The sequence below is a fragment of the Typopeltis vanoorti genome, chromosome 6, assembly GCF_054136105.1.
Source record: "Typopeltis vanoorti isolate ZY-2024b chromosome 6, IOZ_Tvanoo_1.0, whole genome shotgun sequence".
In the NCBI taxonomy this organism is placed as follows: Eukaryota; Metazoa; Arthropoda; class Arachnida; order Uropygi; family Thelyphonidae; genus Typopeltis; species Typopeltis vanoorti.
In genome coordinates this window covers 143710684-143730725 of record NC_143554.1, presented here as the reverse complement: position 1 = coordinate 143730725, position 20042 = coordinate 143710684, and the positions used below count along the sequence as shown (strand labels likewise).

The window sequence follows — 20042 nt, the reverse complement described above, 5'->3', positions numbered from 1 at the left end:
CTCACTCTTTAATGAATAAATGAAAAACTGGACCAGTTTTAATATTATATATTAATATCTGTGCATATATCAGACTGATTTTATATTCATCGTTCTGCAGTGTAAAACAGATATGTTATCATTAATAACATCTATTCAAGAATCCTTTAATATTTGAGGTGTTTTTTTATATCTAAAATCCTTATAGTCCTTATAAGGACTGGCTTAAAGGGGCGAAGCAAGAATGCTTTTCATCTTCCCCGTTATCTGTAGAGGACAGTGTAGGGATAAGATGTTATTGAGCTATTAAAGCTCTGATCATGGCAGGAAGGCAACAGCAATAGCCGAGCCTCAGTTAGAACTTCATTAGCTACAGCAGTGCCATCCATTACCCTCCAAAGGTATTGAATTGAATGAATCAATCCTATATCTAAAATCCTTATAGTCCTTATAAGGACTGGCTTAAAGGGGCGAAGCAAGAATGCTTTTCATATTCCCCATTATCTGTAGAGGACAGTGTAGGGATAAGATGTTATTGAGCTATTAAAGCTCTGATCATGGCAGGAAGGTAACAGCAATAGTCGAGCCTCAGTTAGAACTTCATTAGCTACAGCAGTGCCATCCATTACCCTCCAAAGGTATTGGATTGAATGAATCAATCCTATATCTAAAATCCTTATAGTCCTTATAAGGACTGGCTTAAAGGGGCGAAGCAAGAATGCTTTTCATATTCCCCGTTATCTGTAGAGGACAGTGTAGGGATAAGGTGTTATTGAGCTATTAAAGCTCTGATCATGGCAGGAGGGTAACAGCAATAGCCGAGCCTCAGTTAGAACTTCATTAGCTACAGCATTGCCATCCATTACCCTCCAAGGGTATTGGATTGAATGAATCAATCACCGCATCTCACGGTCGATTGATTCTCGTATCATATATCATATATATCATATATATCTAAAATATAACACTTACAATGTTATTATCAATTTTATATTCTCGATTTGATATGGTGTATTATAAAATAGTTTACTAAATCCATAAATCAACGTATAAATATAGTTATCTCTAGCCTACAATGAAATTGTTTTCTTTAAAAAACAATACCCAATTTTAGCATTTTCAGATAATTCTACACGGGACGTTTATTTTATTCTTTTCGTAAAATTCCTTCCGATATTTCTCCTTTGGATTTGCATTCACCAAAGCTACACCAGTAACACATTGAATTAGGCTCCCTTTTACGCGAATGACAACTTCCTGTGTCATTCGCGTAAAAGTTTCATTACCTGTCCAGTGATATCGATGCGAATCTGCAGTCATGAGTCAACAAAGTATCCAAAGTTCCTGAATTGAGGTGGGCGCAGTATCTTTAAGTCTCAGAGATGTGTTTAATTCCGTTGGCATGCTGTGCATTACCAACCATTCAAGATCTCTCTATTTACGTACTAACTAATTACGTAGTTGACTTTCGATGGCATGATATATTATTGTTCTGTAAGACTTCATCTGAAAACAGGTTCAATATGGCAGAGTAAACATGGTGTGTTACCAGCTGTTGGTAGTTTACATAAGACACTAGTTGGTCAGATCGCATTACGGAACTTAATTGCGACTCGCTAATCATGTCCAAACCATCACCATATGATTCTAAGACAGTGGAATCCATTCATAATGAGTTCAACTCATCAATTCTTGTTGGTGGTGGAACAGACACTAATCAGTCCAATACATTTCTTCAAATTCCCAAATGTTACTTCGGGTGTAGAACGCCATACGTAGTAGAATGCTTCGTGTTGTCATTTGGCATATTGTACCCACTCTTCACATGTTGTATTAACGGCGTTTACCTGTCGACTGCCATACGAAGTGTTACAGCCTTAGTTCAACATGAGTATTCGCTCGAGGTGATGTTTACATTTCGCCTGTGGAAGATGATATTTTTTGGGGTCATACACTCCAAGTATTGTAATACCGTTACCTTTTCCTATGGTTTCAATTTCAATACTATACACTGCTTGGAAAGAAGTCAACGAACCCACCCCCTGGGCAAGGTACACATGGTGGATATATAACGAGTTCTGTGTTTATAGCGAGTATAAATTTTACCCAGCGAATATCTCTTACCAGACTACTTAACTCCAGTTATGAAATTCGGAGGTCGCCGTGTGATAGTATGGTCCTGATTTTCCTGGTTTGGCCTCAGACATGTTTGTGATCCTACAAAGATTAAATTAAGAGAAATATCTGAGCATTTTGGACAATGCAATGCTCTATACATTGTGGCGTTTCTACTGTTAACTGACCATTGTCTCTTTTAGTAAGACAATGCAACCTGTCATGAGGTTACTGCTGTAACTGCGTGGTTTGCGGACATGAACGTGACCACACTTGAATAGCCTCTACAGTCTTGATCCCAACCCTACTGAACTTTGTGGGATGACTCTAGTGTTTGGTGAGGTCGAGGGACGTCCACCCCACAGCAGTCCAAATCTCATTATAAGCTTAGAGGAAGAATGGTCTAAAATTTCCATTGATCGCTCATTTGTGGAAACTATGTCTCATAGGATTGCTGTAGTAATCGCAGCGGAAGGAGGTCCTACATTACACTGATGTGGGCGTCATGGCTGGTTGTCCTCACACTGTGGTGTTCGTTAACTTCTTTGCAAGCAGGTTATATGGATCGCATAACCACATACCCAATTCTATTGTGGTGACTTATGTTGGCGGTAACATACAACGAGAACAGAGAATGCTCCACAGTATTCATTTGCCAATGATCAGCAGAGAATGTTGTGGATATATTTCTGCCGATTACTTAACAGACTGTCTATATTTCTGCTGATTGTTAACGTTGTTATGTATCAGAAGGAAATTCTAATTATTCAAAATTTGTCCGAGAAAAAAGAAAGCTTTCTAATAAAATGTGAATACAATTTATAATACAACGATGTTCTATAAATTGTCTTTGTTTTTCTAGTGTATTAAAAAAACAAAACTGAAAATTATCAATATAATAATGCAGTGTTTGTGATTATTTTCTCTTTAATTAAAAGCTATTTGATATTTGCTAATTATTTTCTATCAGATAACAGTTCATAAAAAGTAGTTATTGTTTAGGCTTCTCTTAAAGAATGGAAAATTCTTAACAATACAATTGACCAGTATACAAAGTGTCCTATCAGTAATCATCACAGATTTCAGAAAGTGAGTTTAATTATGTCTATTATTTAGATTTAAAAAAAGTTTTGCTTCTTGTTTTGATCTATTTATTTTTTATATATTCACCGTTCTGCTTAATGGAAAAGTATGTTTAGTAACTTGAACCTATTAAGTACCTAATTTAATATATATTTTATTTAATAATATTATTTCTCTCATTCAAAATAAGCCATTAATTACTATACATTCTCATCATTTCACTAAGACCAACAATCACTTCTTATTCGCAAAGATAGCCTCCGTATCTCAGTCTGTATAGACGAAGCCCATTGGTCAGAAAGATTTGGGTTCGGGTCCCGTCAGTGACGTGATGAACTTTATCTGGTCTCTTTCGACTAAAGGTGAGTTAACTATTCTCATACGGTGGTAGAGGATTTTTCACCCGGAAACTGGGCCTTGAACACACAGATTACAGTCAAAAATACTTAACGCACTGAGGCCTGATTCGTCAGCTGTGCCGGTCCCGAACCGGATAAAAATGGAAGGGCGGGTATTGAGATGGTGTCGTATATCCCGTAATTGGGGATTCGCGGGCGTTGTATCATGATACGCTAAATAAATAAATAATTCTTGGAGATGAATAGATTTTGGTTTTGAATTCGAAGGTTCATTTAATTCAACAGTAAATTATAATCTTTCTGACTTTAAAAACAGAAAGAAAAAAAAATAAAACGCAGAGCCTACACGTGCAGGTAGAGATCTGATTAGTAATTATATGATATCACTTGAATGTCATTTTTGGCCTTAAAAATCAATTGTTAACTGATTCTGTCACATGCAAGCAATATCGTGCTGGCAAATCAAAGCTTTCGATTAATATAAATCAGTTATTTTTTCTTTCTTTATTTTATCACAAGCGATACTCTGTGATAATTGTAGCAAGGTGATTATTGGCGCGACCGACTTTTTTGTATATTGGTCATAAAAGACGGAGAACTGAAAATCGTAATCAATTATGCATTTTTCTAGAAAGCCATGACAACCATTTTTTTTCCCTGATCAAGTATGTTATTCACCAGGAGGATTTTTTGTGGCAAATTGAACAGCAAGATGTTCAATTTGTCTTACTTAAAAATTTGACGTATGTTTTTATTTACTGATAATTTTTTTAACATTAACATAAAACTGAGCATGAAAAGACGCATATGACAAACATTGAGAATTAAACTAGTGTACAGTGAAAGCGAACATATTGATTTTTTTCAAAACACTGCTGCTATTTAAAAGCTACACCTTGTACAATACAAAATAAAATATTCCATGTTATCGCTACAACAGTTCACTTATCAGATTATCTTTCAAGTTCAGAAATGTACACAATTTCACGATTTTTGATGTAATATTAAATATATTATTTTTAAGTAGATGCTTATGTAGATTTTTGACAACGTCTCTGGTTCCATATTGCCAGATTAATACTTCTGGCGGTCTAGCAATAACAGTATTTAAAGGAAGATCGTTAAAAGTACGAATGTAGTTGTCAAATTGAAGAACTTGGACGTATCTGTGCCTTTGTTTTAGATCCTTCCCCAGGAAAACTGATCTGTGGAGCAGAAAAATAGGTTTTCTTTCTTTCTAATTTTTTTTTTATTTTTCGAAAATTCGAAGTTTTAATCCACAAATCAGAAAAAGAGCCTATGGAATACGTGCAATTGGATCAGGAGGTGGAGATAATTGTTTACCCTATTTTCTCCTGAAAATCTTCAAAATCAGCTTTACGTATGAACTATATTGCTTGTGACGATTAAGCGAGGACAGCGGTTCCCCGTTCCTTTTACCCTTTGAAGAATCACAGACATTAGAGAAAATTTTTAAATGTTTATGTGGTTATCCTTCATAAAAAATTGAAACTGTTTCATGCAGTAGTTTTGTTAAATTATTTTTGTTTATTATTTATTCATTTTTACATAATCCGAATAGTCATTGCAATTGTTTCGTTAGTACAGCTTGATGAACAAAGGACGTTGAGGAAAGGTTAGTACCATTACTGTGGACGGTATTAACAACCAGAATGAAGGGAAAATTCCGTGTCCAAATTTATAAACCCTCCTAGCACCTTTCAAGTTGCGTGGTATGCGAAATCCATGCATTTTGCGTTACAACGGACTCTGGTAGTGAATTTCGGAACTACTTTTTTTTTTTTTCCCCCAGATATCGCTTCCGCATGACGCACAAAATATTCCTGGATCACTTGATGGCGTTCCACAAAGGGCGTAAACAAGGATAGATTTATTTCGATCATTTCTGTATTTCAATCCCCCCACCCTCCCTTAAATATATGATTTACCTTATTTGAATTCACTCTTTTTGTTTTGTTGTTTTGCCGTATTGCATATAAGTGATTTGTAAACATGCCACGTTGAAATGTTTTATGGCTTTCAATTATTGTTTATGACGCCACTTGGCGGAGCAAAGGAAGATTTATTTTGCTCTTTAATAAAAATGATTTCAAATGATTATAGGCAAAATGATTTCATTTTAGCCGCATCTCCATCGCTACAGAAGATATATTTATTTATTTATTTATTTATACTTTTCATATCTAGATGAAGCTAAGACTATAATTGTATGATATTGCTGTACATATATTATTCTATACAACGCTATCATCAACGATTAGGAGCTTAATTTTTTTAGATATATATTTATTTTTATAATTTTATTTATTCTCATATCACTTTTATGAATTATCAATATTTGGTTAACTAATGAGTAAGGTTTGCATCCAATGCACGGTTGCTTCCCTAAACATTGGTGAAGAAACCGTAAATTGTGACCAAAATATATCCCTGTGATTTATATTAAAATTAATCTTGTTAGACTCCTTTTTATTAAATGGTGGGAAAACTATTCTGTGTTTCAGCAACTCCTTCAATCTCTTCCATTATGTTTACACTCGTATATGAATCTGACAATAAAGTAAATTATGGTGAGTACCTTTCTAACTCCGTCGATATCAACGATGTCTTCTATTCACACACTTGAGTTTGAATCCATGCAGGAGGCGAAGAACCTTAATCAGGGATTTTTTATTTTTTATTTTTTTGTTATCTTCACGTGAATGGAAGTGACAATGTTTTTCTTTAAAAGTAGGCCTGTTCATCCCGCAAGAACCCCATAGTTGACAGATAGATAGCGATAATGCACTGGCTACATAGCCTAATCTGTGTAGCCAGTTTATTATCGGCTATTTGTTCAACCACTATACATTTTTTGCGGGAGAAGAGGGGCGATATTTTAAATGACGAACGTATCTTATTGAAGTTGGTCTCTTGTGTACACAGTGCGGGCGAATCTTTCATTTTTTTTTGGTTGGATAGGGAGTACGCATGATTGCATGATGCACATCGTCCTTCATATTATCCCCGTAGATGAAAAGTCATGAGGAATGAGATCAGAGCAGGACATGGAATGAAATACTAGAGCTGTAACTATTGCAATTCTGCAATTCTTTATGTTTGCTTACATGATTTGATATCACTTGCTAATAGCAAAGCAGCCCATTGGTTTTTGATATGAATCGAATTGGCCAATAATATGCCTGTAATGGTCTAAAGTTTTACACATTTTGACCGTTGACAAGTGTTGGGTCTACTGTACCATGCATTGCTGTTCTGTTTCCCATATTTGACAGCTATTAATGTTCGCGTTCCCTTTCAATTGGAAATGAGTCTTATCCACAGAATGATATTCCGTAGTCAATGCTTCTATATCCAATTATTCAAGGGACAGAAATCAATGCCAATCTTGTCTGCTAATGTGTCAGATGGAAACCGTTACATGAGTTTGCTTTTGTATGGATAATCAAAGCATTTTTTTTTCACTGCTTTGTTAACATCAGTTGTAAACAAGTGAAGTCAACACAGTGTCCCTCTGTTTATAGGAAATCAAAGAGCACAAGAGTTCTCTTCAGAAACAACTCACAGTGTCTTAAGGATTCTGAGTAGTGTTAACAAGCAAAATTCTATCCACAGTTTTAAAGAATTACCGGAGCATAAAGTGCGTGAAAAATGACCAGCATGGATATTTCATGCTCACTACGTTTACAGGAATATAATTGATTAGCGGACCTTACCTCCAAACTCACACCGATCAACGTAACTTAATAAAGTTTATTAAGTTACGTTGTTAACTTAATAAACTTCCCGTTTTCATCTGATGGAAATATATCTAGCAAACAGTTCAGCGAGTGATTCCGACGACCGCGTCTCAACTACAAAATAGGATAGTATTGTTTTGTAGCATGTACACACGTATATATGTGTAGAAAGATTTTTACCTTGGGTATAAGATATGTTAAAGATACCAAGTTATTTTAAATATAAACCTGGTTTTTTTTTTACTCCATTTCCCAAGTAAGCAAACTACTTGTCTGTTTGCTTACTTGGGAAATGGAGTAAAAATAAATAAACAGGTTTATATTTAAAATAACTTGGTATCTTTAACATATATATATATATATATATATAGTTGCTTGAAATGTTTCTCCCAATGCTGTATATGGAAACTGTGTGCGTCTGGTTTTTACAGATTTTCTTAAAACAATTAAATCGTACTATTATTTATTTGTTTTTCATAGGAAATCAAAGAGCACAAGAGTTCTCTTCAGAAACAACTTCAGGTAAGCTTCATTCCTCTTTAAAGTTTCTGAGCACTGACTTCTTTCTAGCAGATGCCAATTATTATGAAAGTTTCATGCTAGTAATTCTCCTACAAAAATTGTAATTTTCCTCGAATAATCTGACCGATAAATCTATCAATATACGGGTTAATTAGTATTTCAGGAACAGCAAAATTTTTACTTGAATTTGTTTTCTTACAAAAAAAAAACTAATTACCTGTGATTAAAATAAAATAATTATGAATTACAGAATTAAGAATCATATTTTTACTTGAACAATTTTACATCTTTCTAAACAATAAAATTTCATCAACACTATATTTACATAAAAATAAGAGAAATCTTATATTATTTCAAGGAAGTCAAACGTGAGAACAACACAATCCAAAGAAAATTTGAGGTGAGTTCGTATTCATTCTCTTTCTTAAAAATTCATGTTTGCTCTACTCATTCTGACAAGTATAATAGATAGGGAAACAGTTTAATATTATACCACTAAAATATGGATATTGTACGAGAGAATGAATGGCATATGGAAATCACTAAGCACGATAATTACATCTCACTTCAAGCATATATACATAAAGAGGTGCAGAATTCCCGATCAAATAAACCGTTTAATCTTTGATCAGTTATGTTCTACGATGAGTGAAAAGAATTACCACCGTAAGGAGGAAATGAGAGTCAGATATAACATCGGACTGTTTCTGAAACATCTGTGTACGTTCTATTGAAGATTACCAAGTGTACATTTGACCTGAATGCACGCCATACTCAAAACGGAACAATGTTAACCCAAGGTTGTGAGGGAAATCGAAAATACGACTGACAGCAGTCAACGTTCCTTCAGACCGACCGTTGGCTTCCTCCTCTTTCTGGAGATCCTAGAGAAGCATTTGTTATAAATGTGAGTATCTGGGAGCAGCCTCGTAAGTGTTTCTGCTATCCATCAAATGCACATCATCAGCTGGTGGGAGTTGATATCGCATACATAGCCTAAACTGCGGATCAATGGAAATCGGTTCTATAGAGCAGTGAGTCCTGGTACACGTTTTTCTAGTCTGATTAATGTGCTTTGTGCGTGTGTTTCTCTAAGGTATACTTTCTCAAGAGCGAAATTTGGAAGAGGATATAATGATGTAGGCGTAAATAGCACGGATTAAATCTGTTAGTTTGAACTGTTAGTTTGATGTAATGGACAACTGTGTATGTGTGCGCGCGCGCGCGCTTTTTTTTTTTTTCAAAGCAGATTTTCCTAAAACAATTAATTCGTGTTATTATTTTTTTTTTTTTCACAGGATGTCGAAGGGCACAACAACTCTCTTCAGAAACAACTTGAAGTAAGCTGTACTTCCCTTTTAAGTTTCTGACTTTAGCAGATGCCAAGTTATTATTGCAGTTTCGTGCAATAAATTCTAATTTGCCTCGAATAATCTGACTGATTTGTCATTCTATGTCTCTGATTACTTACCGACTTTTTTAAATCAGAATCAGATATATCTTTGCGAAATTCGTTATTAATTTGGCATCTACTTTTTAAATTGGACAGATGTTGGTTTACAGTTTAAACATGATTAATAAATGACTTCATTTTATTATAATTAATTAAGTTATTTTGTAATTGCTACATTAGCTCCGATAGGTTTTTAACAAATATGGTTTTTCTTTTCCGTGATATTTATCAATTATAAATTAATAATAAAAATGAAAGTAAATTAGCAGATGTAATAATTCAGAGATGGGTGTGTGTGTGTGTGTGTGTGTGTGTGTGTGTGTGTGTGTAATGTATTTTTATTATTTATTAAGAATGTCGCGATATCTCTCATACCCTGTAAGAAGTCATCGTTTCGAATCTACCATGCAAAACAATCGTTTATAAAAGGAAATGAAGTCACAAATAGATTTGCCCCTTTCTGTTTTGAGGGTTTTTCCTTACAATAAAAAGCAAAAATAATGATCGCAGAATATACGCAGTTAAGGACTCATAACTTTAGTTGGCTGATTCCCGCAACCTAACTCAATCCTTCGCATTCACTGAAATGTTACAGCATACAAATAAAAAAAATTAAAGAAAGGATAAAGCTTTGTACAATTTGTTATTTTTAACACTTTGTATTTCATTATCATAAGCCCATCCAGATATATTTATATGATTAGTTCGAACCTGCCTTCAGTGAGATTTCTAACAGGCAATAAGTTATCAACCTTTCAATATCATGTGTTAACTTAATGTCAATTCTTCAACTTATTACGAAACCAAATTTCGTGTATGTAGTACATAAAGATATAGTCGATATCTTGCATGGTGGGAGTGCAGATATCAATAAAAAATACTTAGAGTGAGAATATTCCCAATTTTGTGTTTTTTAATGCAGAACTGCTTAATGTTCTTTCTTTCTTCCATTTTTTTTAAGTTCAAAAAAAAAATAATAAAAATCACATGTATAAATTCGTTTATTAATCTGTAAAGTCTTTGTGCAGTTTGAATTTTTCATATATGATATAAAGAATCTTCAAAATACAACAGAGGAGAAAAATATTCAATATTTAACTAAACGTTTCAGTGATTGTTTCAATATTCTTGTTATATTTTCAGGTGATATACTCTACACAAACGCTTCCCAAACTGTGGGCCACGGCCCCTTTGGGGGCCGTGAGTTTTGTTGAAGGAGGCCGTTAAATAATGAAAACAAATTTAAAATATTTTAGAACCAAGTAGATTTTTTTAATCTTAATTTTTATTTTTTTTGTTATTTTTTATAATTTAATGGAAAAAATCGCACATTAATGTTGGTTCAGAAATATTACTTACTGCGTATTTCAGCGCTTGATGAATATTAGTAAATACTGTATAAGCTTATTCATATAAATTGCATTTCAAAGGTATTGATAACAAACAGAAAAAACAGCTTAAAAACGCAAATTCTTGAATATAAATTGTATTGAATATAAATACAATAAATACTATAATAATATATGTCTGTATTATGATTTTTTTTCGATGAGTGGCCCTGAAATATTTTAATTTTTCCAAAGGGGGCCTTTACATGAATAAGTTTGGGAAGCACTGCTCTACACCACTATTCGGATTGGATTCAGTTACAGAAAACACCAGTTGACTTTTCTCGCAATATGAACTGGAGTTATTCAGCCCATCAGAAATAAAAGATATGCCTAATTACAACAAGGAAGTACCTCACAGAAATTTAAATAAAAACTGGATAACAAATTGAAGGCAACCGTTTCCATTAATAATAAAATACGAATTGGAAGACTTACTCTATTGACAAACACGAAATCGTGTTTTCTGTAGATTAAGTTTTTACCAAATCTATGAAAATAAGTAAGACTTGCGTTATTGGAATTTTAGTTAATTGAATTCTCAAAATGAAATTACATCAGGAAGCGTACATATGATTCAGGTTCTCCAAATGTTTTTTGAAGATGATGGACTTGTATGACTAGCCATCATTTTAATTATGAAATTGAAAATAATGCCTCATTTGTTGAAAATTTGTTAAGTAATGCCAGAGTAGTAGGGTACTACTCTGGCATTTGTTAAGTAGGGTACATCTGAAAGATGATTTCCACTATTTGTCTGTCTGTGGAGACCTCTTGAGATGGACAAGTCTTACAGTGGGGGATGACAGATTATTTCATGCGTTGAAGGCTATCCTTAGGAGTCCAGTCATATTAGGTCTTCGTATCTTTGTGTAGGAGCAAAAATGACGCTATCACAAATTTTCCTTGAAAATTTGTGATAGTGTCACAAAATTTCCTATATCGCAAAACTCAAAGACCTATATCGTGGAGGTGATGCGTTTTTAATCTGTATTCCACTGTGAGATTATAGAAGCATTTCTACAAACCAAAACTGAAACATCAAAACACTTAAGCCAAACAGTCTCTTTTGTCCAACGGCAGTTTAAGCGATGAATAAGAATCAATATGAATGTGATGCTGATTACGTGTGGTGCAGGGATTGCTTCTTTGGCATATTGTTCGGATTGGTACAACACACTCTGCTTCTGTCGAATGCTCCTTGAGAACCATCTGCAGTCTAAGCAGAGCTTTCCAAACTGTGTGTCTCGACACCTTAGTATGTCTGCTGCAGTGTGAAGGTGTGTCGCGAGAACAAAAAGCTTTAAACGGGATAATCGCTGAAAATTTGCACAGCGAAATCGATTTCGCAAAGTACCGGTACGACTTTTAGTTAGCGCCGTCAAAATTATATATACAAAATACCTTTTAATTATTTTAACCTTTGATAATATTTCATATCAATATATTTCGATAAATAATGGAGAATAAATGCATCCGAATTCATCCCTGTGGATTATCACGTAGAAGTCGCTCGGTTTTAATTTTTCATTCGTTCGACCAATAAAAATAAAGCACCCCACTTATTTATACAAATGTTATTATTGATGTTTATTCTAAGTTAATTGCAAAGTGAATATTAACTAAAAGCTGGTGCTTTTATTTTATGTTTAATTACTGTTAAAGCTTTGCAATAAATTCGCACAGATTTATTTATCAAATTGTTGTTGAATTACCCAAAAAATAGTTAAGTTTCTAATTAATAAAAGAAAAGCTGAAGGTGGCGTTTGTGATGAACATATATCGACTATATAGTGGAATCTTCCCAAGAATCAACTGTTGAACGGTCTGCATTAATAAGAAAGAAGTGTAAAGGAAAAATTTTCACGCCTCGTTTATACAATAAATATTATATGAAATTGGGGTTCACATTTTCTGGTAATGAAAACCATCCTTGTTGCCAGTGATTAGTTTGTTGGGTGATACATGCAAATGAAAGTATGGTACCAAACAAATTAAAGCGCCATTTTAACACAAAACAGTCATTTGTCAAGAATGCCAGTAGAATACTTTATTGAACTTTCATATTCAATAATGAAGCAGTCTGTATCGTTCAGCAAGAGAATGAAGACATCAGAGAAAGCTCAATAGGCAGGTTACTTGGTTGCTTAAACCGAAAACAAGGAGCCATACACACTATTGCCGAAAGCACTATAAAAGAATCTTGCTGTGCTATTGTTCGAACAGTGGTTGGGCCCAAAATGGAGAGAGAGAAGTTAATAAAATCCCTTTGGCAGATTACACGATTGGAAGACGTATTCATAACAAGACATGTCTACTGACATTAAGCTGCAAATAAAAGATATTTTTCTAAACGATAATATGATTTTTACATTGCAGTTAGATGAATCAACAGATGTCAGTGGGTTATCGCAATTACTGGTTTTATACGTTTCATTCATACTAACAGTATTATTGAGAAATTCCTGTGTTGTCTAGCACTTCCAATGGAAATTAAAGGTGAAGATAAATTTAAAACAGTGGATTGCTTCATGACGAATATAATTTGCTATGGTTAAATTGTGTAGGAATATGCACAGATGGCGCTCCTTCAAATGGTTTCACAGCTTCAGCAAAGAAAGAGAATGAAAATTTATAATTACTCATTGTTTTTTACATCGCGAAGCACAAGTCGCGCAAACCACAGGTAATGAATTAAAAAAGGTTATGGACAAAGTTGTTCAAATAGCCAATTACATTAAAAGTAGACCTCTTAAATCAAAATTATTTGCTAAAATATGGGGGTAAAAATTTTAAAAACATATACTACACTCAGGAGTTCGTTGGCTATCAAGAGATCGAGTGCTTTGTCGTGTATATAAATTGAGGGAAATTATTCTGATTTTCCTCAAAAGGTTTAAGGTTTATTCTTAAACCTTTTGAGGAAAATCAGCAAAATGAATTCTGCGATCTAATTCAAAACAAATTATGGTACACAACATTGACATATTTTAACACTTGAATACAATAAACACCAGTATACAAAGAAAACGAGAAAATATCTTAATAGTGGTGGATGAAATTTGTGCTATGAGAGATAAGATAGAAATTTGGAAAAGGAAAGTGAAAGAAGGAAATTTTGAAATGTTTTCCAGAACTGCTGACTCTCAACTAAAATGTGATATCTGCTCGCTAATTGTTGACCATTTAACAATGCTCGGAGAGAAAATCATCACTACTTCCCAAATATTGAAATACAAGATTATGATTGGATCAGAAATCTAATTTTTTCAACTGCAAAGATTAATTTGTCACTTATTGAAGAAGAAAAATTAGCTGAGGTCTGTTGATGTATTAAGAGTGTGATTTAGAAAACTTTCGGATTCGTGTTTCAAAAATGCATCCAACATAGGTAAAAATGAGTTAAAAATTCTTTTCCACTTTTCCACTACATACATGTGTGAAGCATTCTTTTCACCGATCGCAAACTTGAAGACATTGAAACGTGGAAGTTTAAATATGCTTGATGACGAAATGCTAGTGTCTTTATCTACTATTCCACCAAATATTGAAAAGCTGTGTTCACCCCTTAATGCTCATATATCTCATTAAAATTCTAATATAAACAGAAAGAGATTTAAACCTTCTAAAAGTTATACAAAATAAAATTGTAAAAGGATATACTTAAACTACATCCGATCCGATCACGTAACCCATGAGAGGCACATCAGACTGAATTACTGTGCCGCAAAATTATGTTTGTCTTAAAAGTGTGTCAACAATATGAAAAGTTTGGAAAGCACTAGACTATAGCCTTGCAAACTTTTATATCAAAATATACTAATCGGTGTGTTTGAATAGTCTTTTTTTATTATTTAAAAAAATCAAGTTATAATTATTTTAGTAACAGCACAGCACAATTTTAGTTGAATTTGTTTTCTAAAAAAACTTTGAAAACTAATAATGAATGATGAATAAAATAAATTAGTTACCCACTACAGAATTAAATATCTTTTTATTTTTGTCTTGAATAATTTAATAACTTTCTTACGAATAAAAATTTAATCATCACTATTTTTATATAAAAATAAGAAAAATGTTATATTATTTCCAGGAAGTCCTAGATGAGAGCAGCACACTCCAAAGAAAATTTGAAGTAAGATGGAATTTATTCTCTTTCTTAAAAATTCATGTTAGCTCTGGTCATTCTCAGAAGTATAAAATATATAGAAACAGTTTAATATTATATGGCTCTTCACTTTTTTCGTGAATCTGACAAATTATATATACCTACATAGCATTGAGAGTGCATGGGATATGGAAATCAATGAGCTCTATTACTAAGATGACAAACGTCCTGGAACATTTCACTTCAAGCAGATTCCTGCGACATGTGAAGAGCTGCGTGGCAGGAATATTCATGGAATGGAGCTGAAATACATTAAATACACATCATCATTTGGTAGGAGTGGATATCGCACACATAGACTAGGCTGCGGATCAATGGAAATTGATTGTGCAGACCAGTGTTTCTCAAAATTCAGATATGCGCATACCCCTTCTTAAATTGTCATTATTATCAAGACCCCCTTTTAAAAAATAATAAATACTTAAAGTATATTTCATTGCAAATGTCTATTGCAAATTTCATTTATTTGAAATCATATGGTCATGTAAACAAAAAATATGATTTATTTTAATATAACAAAATTTGGAATAGATTCCTCTTCATTTCCTGTCCATGAAGATCCACATTTCAAGTAATTTTTATCATACGTACGAAAATTTCTCATCTTCCTAGTTGGTTCTCTAAAGATGTCAGACGACACGCCCTTAACAATTTCATTTGATCCAGATATAATATCAACGTTTTCTTGTTGCTTACAATTACTTGTATTTGCTATATTGCTCTCTTTTGTGCGTTTTATAAATTCAGTCTTTAACCAATGATCCATACGTAAGAATTTGAAAGCTAAAAACAATTACCGTATTTACTCGAATATCACTCACATTTTTCTTCAAAAATTAAAGCTAAAAAATCGTGGTGTGAGATATATGCGGGAATATTCGGAAACTAAAGTTTTCAGAAAAAACAAAACTGAAAATGTTGTGGCTTAGCAAGATACTCCTATTCGCTATCGCTATTTTTGGCATGGAGAACTGTATCCTTGAGTGAAAATCATCAAAGTCATATACCCAAATAGCTTCATCTTCTTTCCCATTTTTTCATGCAAAAATTACCTAATTTACAAGACTGGTGATACGTAATGAACAATCCTTCACAAATAGCTAATGAAAAGTAAAAGATGAGCGCCAAACAGACAGCAATGGTAGGCCAGTAGAGGTACAGCAAATATGAAGAAGTACATAAGATTGGTTTGGTATTAACAAAAGATCGCTCCAACATAAGACAAAGGCAAGCCAACATTTGAGTTGAAATTCTAATTCTCTTCAACCGAATTCTATAATAATATCTGAAACACATTCACTATACATTTCTTAGTTAAAATAATAACACAAATTGTTTTTTTTTTTTTTTTTTTTTTTGCTTCTTCAGTATAGTGATGCTGTTGGGTAGGGTGTGTTGTTTACTGCAGAGAGCCAGTTACTATCGCCAGGACGAGAACGTCATGGCGATAGTAACTCGCAATATGAGTTGGAGAATTCGTACATAATATATAATTTATTGAGAAGTGTATATTTTTTATTTTTTTTAATAATAATTCCATGCGTTAATGATGCATAGCCGAAAATTGCTACGTACACTCTGTAAGACCTTTTGCGTATCCCGGGAGTACCCGTACCACACTTTGAGAAACACTCGTGTAGACCGACGGGTCATGGTACTGTAATATTTTATGTTTGTGTGTCTCTAATCTATTCCTGTCGTTACTGCGCCTTCGTAAAATTATGCTTTCTCTTATATATCCTGATCCTTTGATTTTACTGAGCCTTTTGTAATCGGGGGGTTTATTTATTTATTTTTTCTCGTCACTTAATCTTACACGTTCCTTCTTTTATACTGAAGATTCCTACCTTCTGTATTCTATACTTCTTCTACCTGAGAGCAATGGAAATATTTATTTAGATTTAATGACTGTGCTATCCATGCCTCAATATGGTGCAAGAAGTATAGTACTTCCAGTATGTTATTAAATCTTCCACAACAAAAATCGCTTAATCGTCCCCAAGTTATCAGTTTGCTTTGCAGTCCTGGCCCTTTTCTCACTTACTGTTTATATGAATGTTTCCCGCTTAGGTTCGATTTTTATTTTAAGATCAATGCATTGCAATGAAAAAAAAAAGATCAGGCAAGAAGTTCGTAAAAATGCACCATAGGATTTAATGGTCAACAAACAGGCATATATTATACACTATAAAAGAGAGGGTGAACCTCTGTAATTCTAGAAAAAGAAACTCTAAAGACAAACTTGCATATATCTCTACTTCAACTTAGTACAAGGCACACATCATGTTATCTATCTAGCTCATATAATTATAATTTTTATAAACTTCTTAATATCTGCATATATCTCTCTTTAATTAATACAAGGCATACATCATGTTATCTATCTAGCTCTTAGAATTATCATTTTTTAAACTTCTTAATATCTAAATATATCCCCTTTTTTTCAATTAATACAAGGCACACATTATGTTATCTATCTAGCTTAGAGCATTATCTCTTAACAAATTTCTATATACCCACATATCTCTCTTCAATCTATATAAGGCACACATTATGTTATCTATCTGACTTAAAGAAATTCTCACTTAACAAACAACTTAATACTTGAACAATCGACATTGAGGATGTTACTAATAATATAACATATTATAAACTTAAATTTTCATACACGATTACATACAGGCGTTAATTTAAAATTCATAACACAAAATTAGTTCCTAAGAAAGAGTATAGCTATACGCTTCCTTAGATGAAACCATCAGAGCTCTACTCATTCTTACATGCAATCTTCAAATCTTCCACAACCTATCCTTATAGCGTCACAGAGTCTACATAAAACTATATTCTAACTCACTTGGGCTGTCTTCTGTTGGGTTGCACTCTCAGGTCCCGTTGGCTACGACTTCCTATGTTTCCTTTTTCTTCGTCTCGGGTTTTCGATCTCTCCTCCTTCGGATCCTTGGGATACCGGCCGCTCGTCAGGTTGGCTTGCGGGATGTCGGTTACGATTCTTCGGCGTGTTAATACACCGGCGAAAGGTCGCGAATTGTCAGGGCCTTCACGGACTTAGATAAGCGGAATGGCTCATAAACAAGTTCGGCTGCACCTCAGCTGATTCGTCCCCTGGTCATCAACGTTTCTGGACTGAGCGACGGCTCGCGGCATGGCTTCCTTCCTTGACACGTCAGGACATCGCCCTCAGGCTTTCTCTCTCCTCGTATGCTCGTTTCTTCTCTGTGGCAAAAAAAAAACTCCCCCTGTGTCTCTGGAATTTCCATCTTATATTTCTCAGTTTCGAGACCCTGGGTTCAGTTTTTTAAACACCGTGCACTCCTTGCGTACACTTACGCGAACCCCTCACATTGTCATATGATTCCTGGTTTCTGGAACCCTCGACGAGCCCTTTCCTCTCCGTCTTCGTGTTCAATTCTCATTAAGTCAGTCAGCGGAACATCCGTTTGAATTTTCCCGCCCCCATTTTGCATTGACCTTGAGGTCGCTTAGGATTGAACTCGTAAACAAACTCTCAAACGGCTTTCCAACTGTAGAGCGTTTCCCTTAGCCTTGAAAGTTTTGCATCGTTTGTTCAAACATATAGCTAATTCCCGTTGGGCTGTACATATGTTATACACAACACTAAATGTTAAAAGAAAGGACTATTTACAGGTGTTCTTAGTTCTGCCTAACTGTAAAAATACGATGCGTTTGTTATACAAAATCTTATTCTTGTTGCATCGAATTTTTACAGTACAAACTCTTCCAGCCTGATTAATGTGCTTGATGTTAGTGGTTGTGGATCTTCTTTTTTGATGTGTTCTCTTCCCAAGGACGAAATTTGGAGGTGATATTATAATAATGTGGCCCTAAATGGCATGGATTAAATCTTAGTTCAAACACTGATCTATTGGACATGGATATGATGGTTACTACCATAACGCAATGACATACATATGCGGTTTGAATAGAATAACATCGAATCGTACTGCCTGTATGGCTGTCTTCATTACTTAAACTTAATAGTGCTTTAAAGAAAGAATAGTGTACGATATAACACCAACTTTCTTTTCGGAATTAGCAGAAGACCTTCCACTACGATCTGAAGTAAATACCATTGCCCGACTCAGGATAAAGCATTATTATTTTCTGTCAAAAAAGATACCTTTTTTTGCATGAGTCTACGACTTTTGCTTAGATAGTATATACAACATGACGGGTATGTGTGTGTCAGGATTTGTTTCACTTCAAAGTACAGTATGGCATCCTCAGTGTCACAGTTATACAAGGTGTTGATTACTAATTTGGCAGGATGAATCTAGAAATGAAGAAATAATTATTTAAACGTAGAATTACTAATAATTTTTATTATTTTATTCATGAGACACACAATTACCATCGTTAATGTCTGTGTTCTTGAATATGATTTCAGAGTTTTTATTATTTGTGAAATTTAATTTAGTGTACATAAAAGCGGTTCTCAGGTGACCTAATAAATATCAGTTCTCTGTGTTTAAAGCAGACGGAAGTTGCATTTTATCATTGCCTATAATTATCACTAAGAAAAAACGCTACATTAAAAGAAACAATATTACACACCATCAGAAATGATCTGGCTTCAAAGAACGTGCATGACGCTTGTAAAAGATTTAAACCCCCACACTTTCAACCGTTTATGAGAATCTACAATAATAATTTCATCTAAATTAAGCTATGAAGTTTATTTTAAAATTCAATTTTATTTCTTGTAAACTCTCGGGGAACCTTTTAACCCCTAGAGAGCGCGTCCCCTGGGTGGCGGATAGGGGAGCCCACCATGTGTGTGCACGCGCGTGCGTGCGTGTGTATATGCTGGGATGGTCCGAATATACTGAATAACGACTCGTGGACCAACAGGGCCATAAGCGGCAATCATCTTGATTTTAAGGGAAGCGGCACTCCCATGGACCCCTAGCTGGATCTATTTCCTCTCCCTCTATTACTTTGAGGAAGATCCACTTACTTGAATCTTTCCTATAAGGCCTTATTACCCAACTCTTCTTATTTTATGACCACTATGCTATTAGAGTACTCGAGGGCAATGGGGTCTTTTTATTTCTGGCCTTACAACTATGCCCTCTCTATAAACCTTATTGTAATTCTTCTATAATCTACTTTTCCCCCTTCAATATACCCTATTCCTCCTATAGGTTTAAATTCGGAAGAAGGCTAGTTCAGGAG

General features: G+C 34.2%; 1 protein-coding gene across 9 annotated transcripts in view; it reads left to right on the top strand.

Moving 5' to 3' along the window:
- Nucleotides 1-20042, top strand: part of LOC150106008 (uncharacterized) — a 147864-nt gene that overhangs the window by 40048 nt on the left and 87774 nt on the right. For 6 of the 9 annotated variants that reach the window (XM_090394461.1, XM_090394458.1, XM_090394460.1 and 3 more), the window contains 5 exons: nt 3097-3183; nt 7778-7819; nt 8178-8219; nt 9118-9159; nt 14754-14795. In XM_090394461.1, the coding sequence (XP_090250587.1) occupies nt 3097-3183; nt 7778-7819; nt 8178-8219; nt 9118-9159; nt 14754-14795 (255 nt within the window). The remainder of the gene's footprint in view (nt 1-3096; nt 3184-7777; nt 7820-8177; nt 8220-9117; nt 9160-14753; nt 14796-20042) is intronic. The other 3 variants (XM_090394464.1, XM_090394459.1, XM_090394466.1) reach the window with 3 other exon arrangements.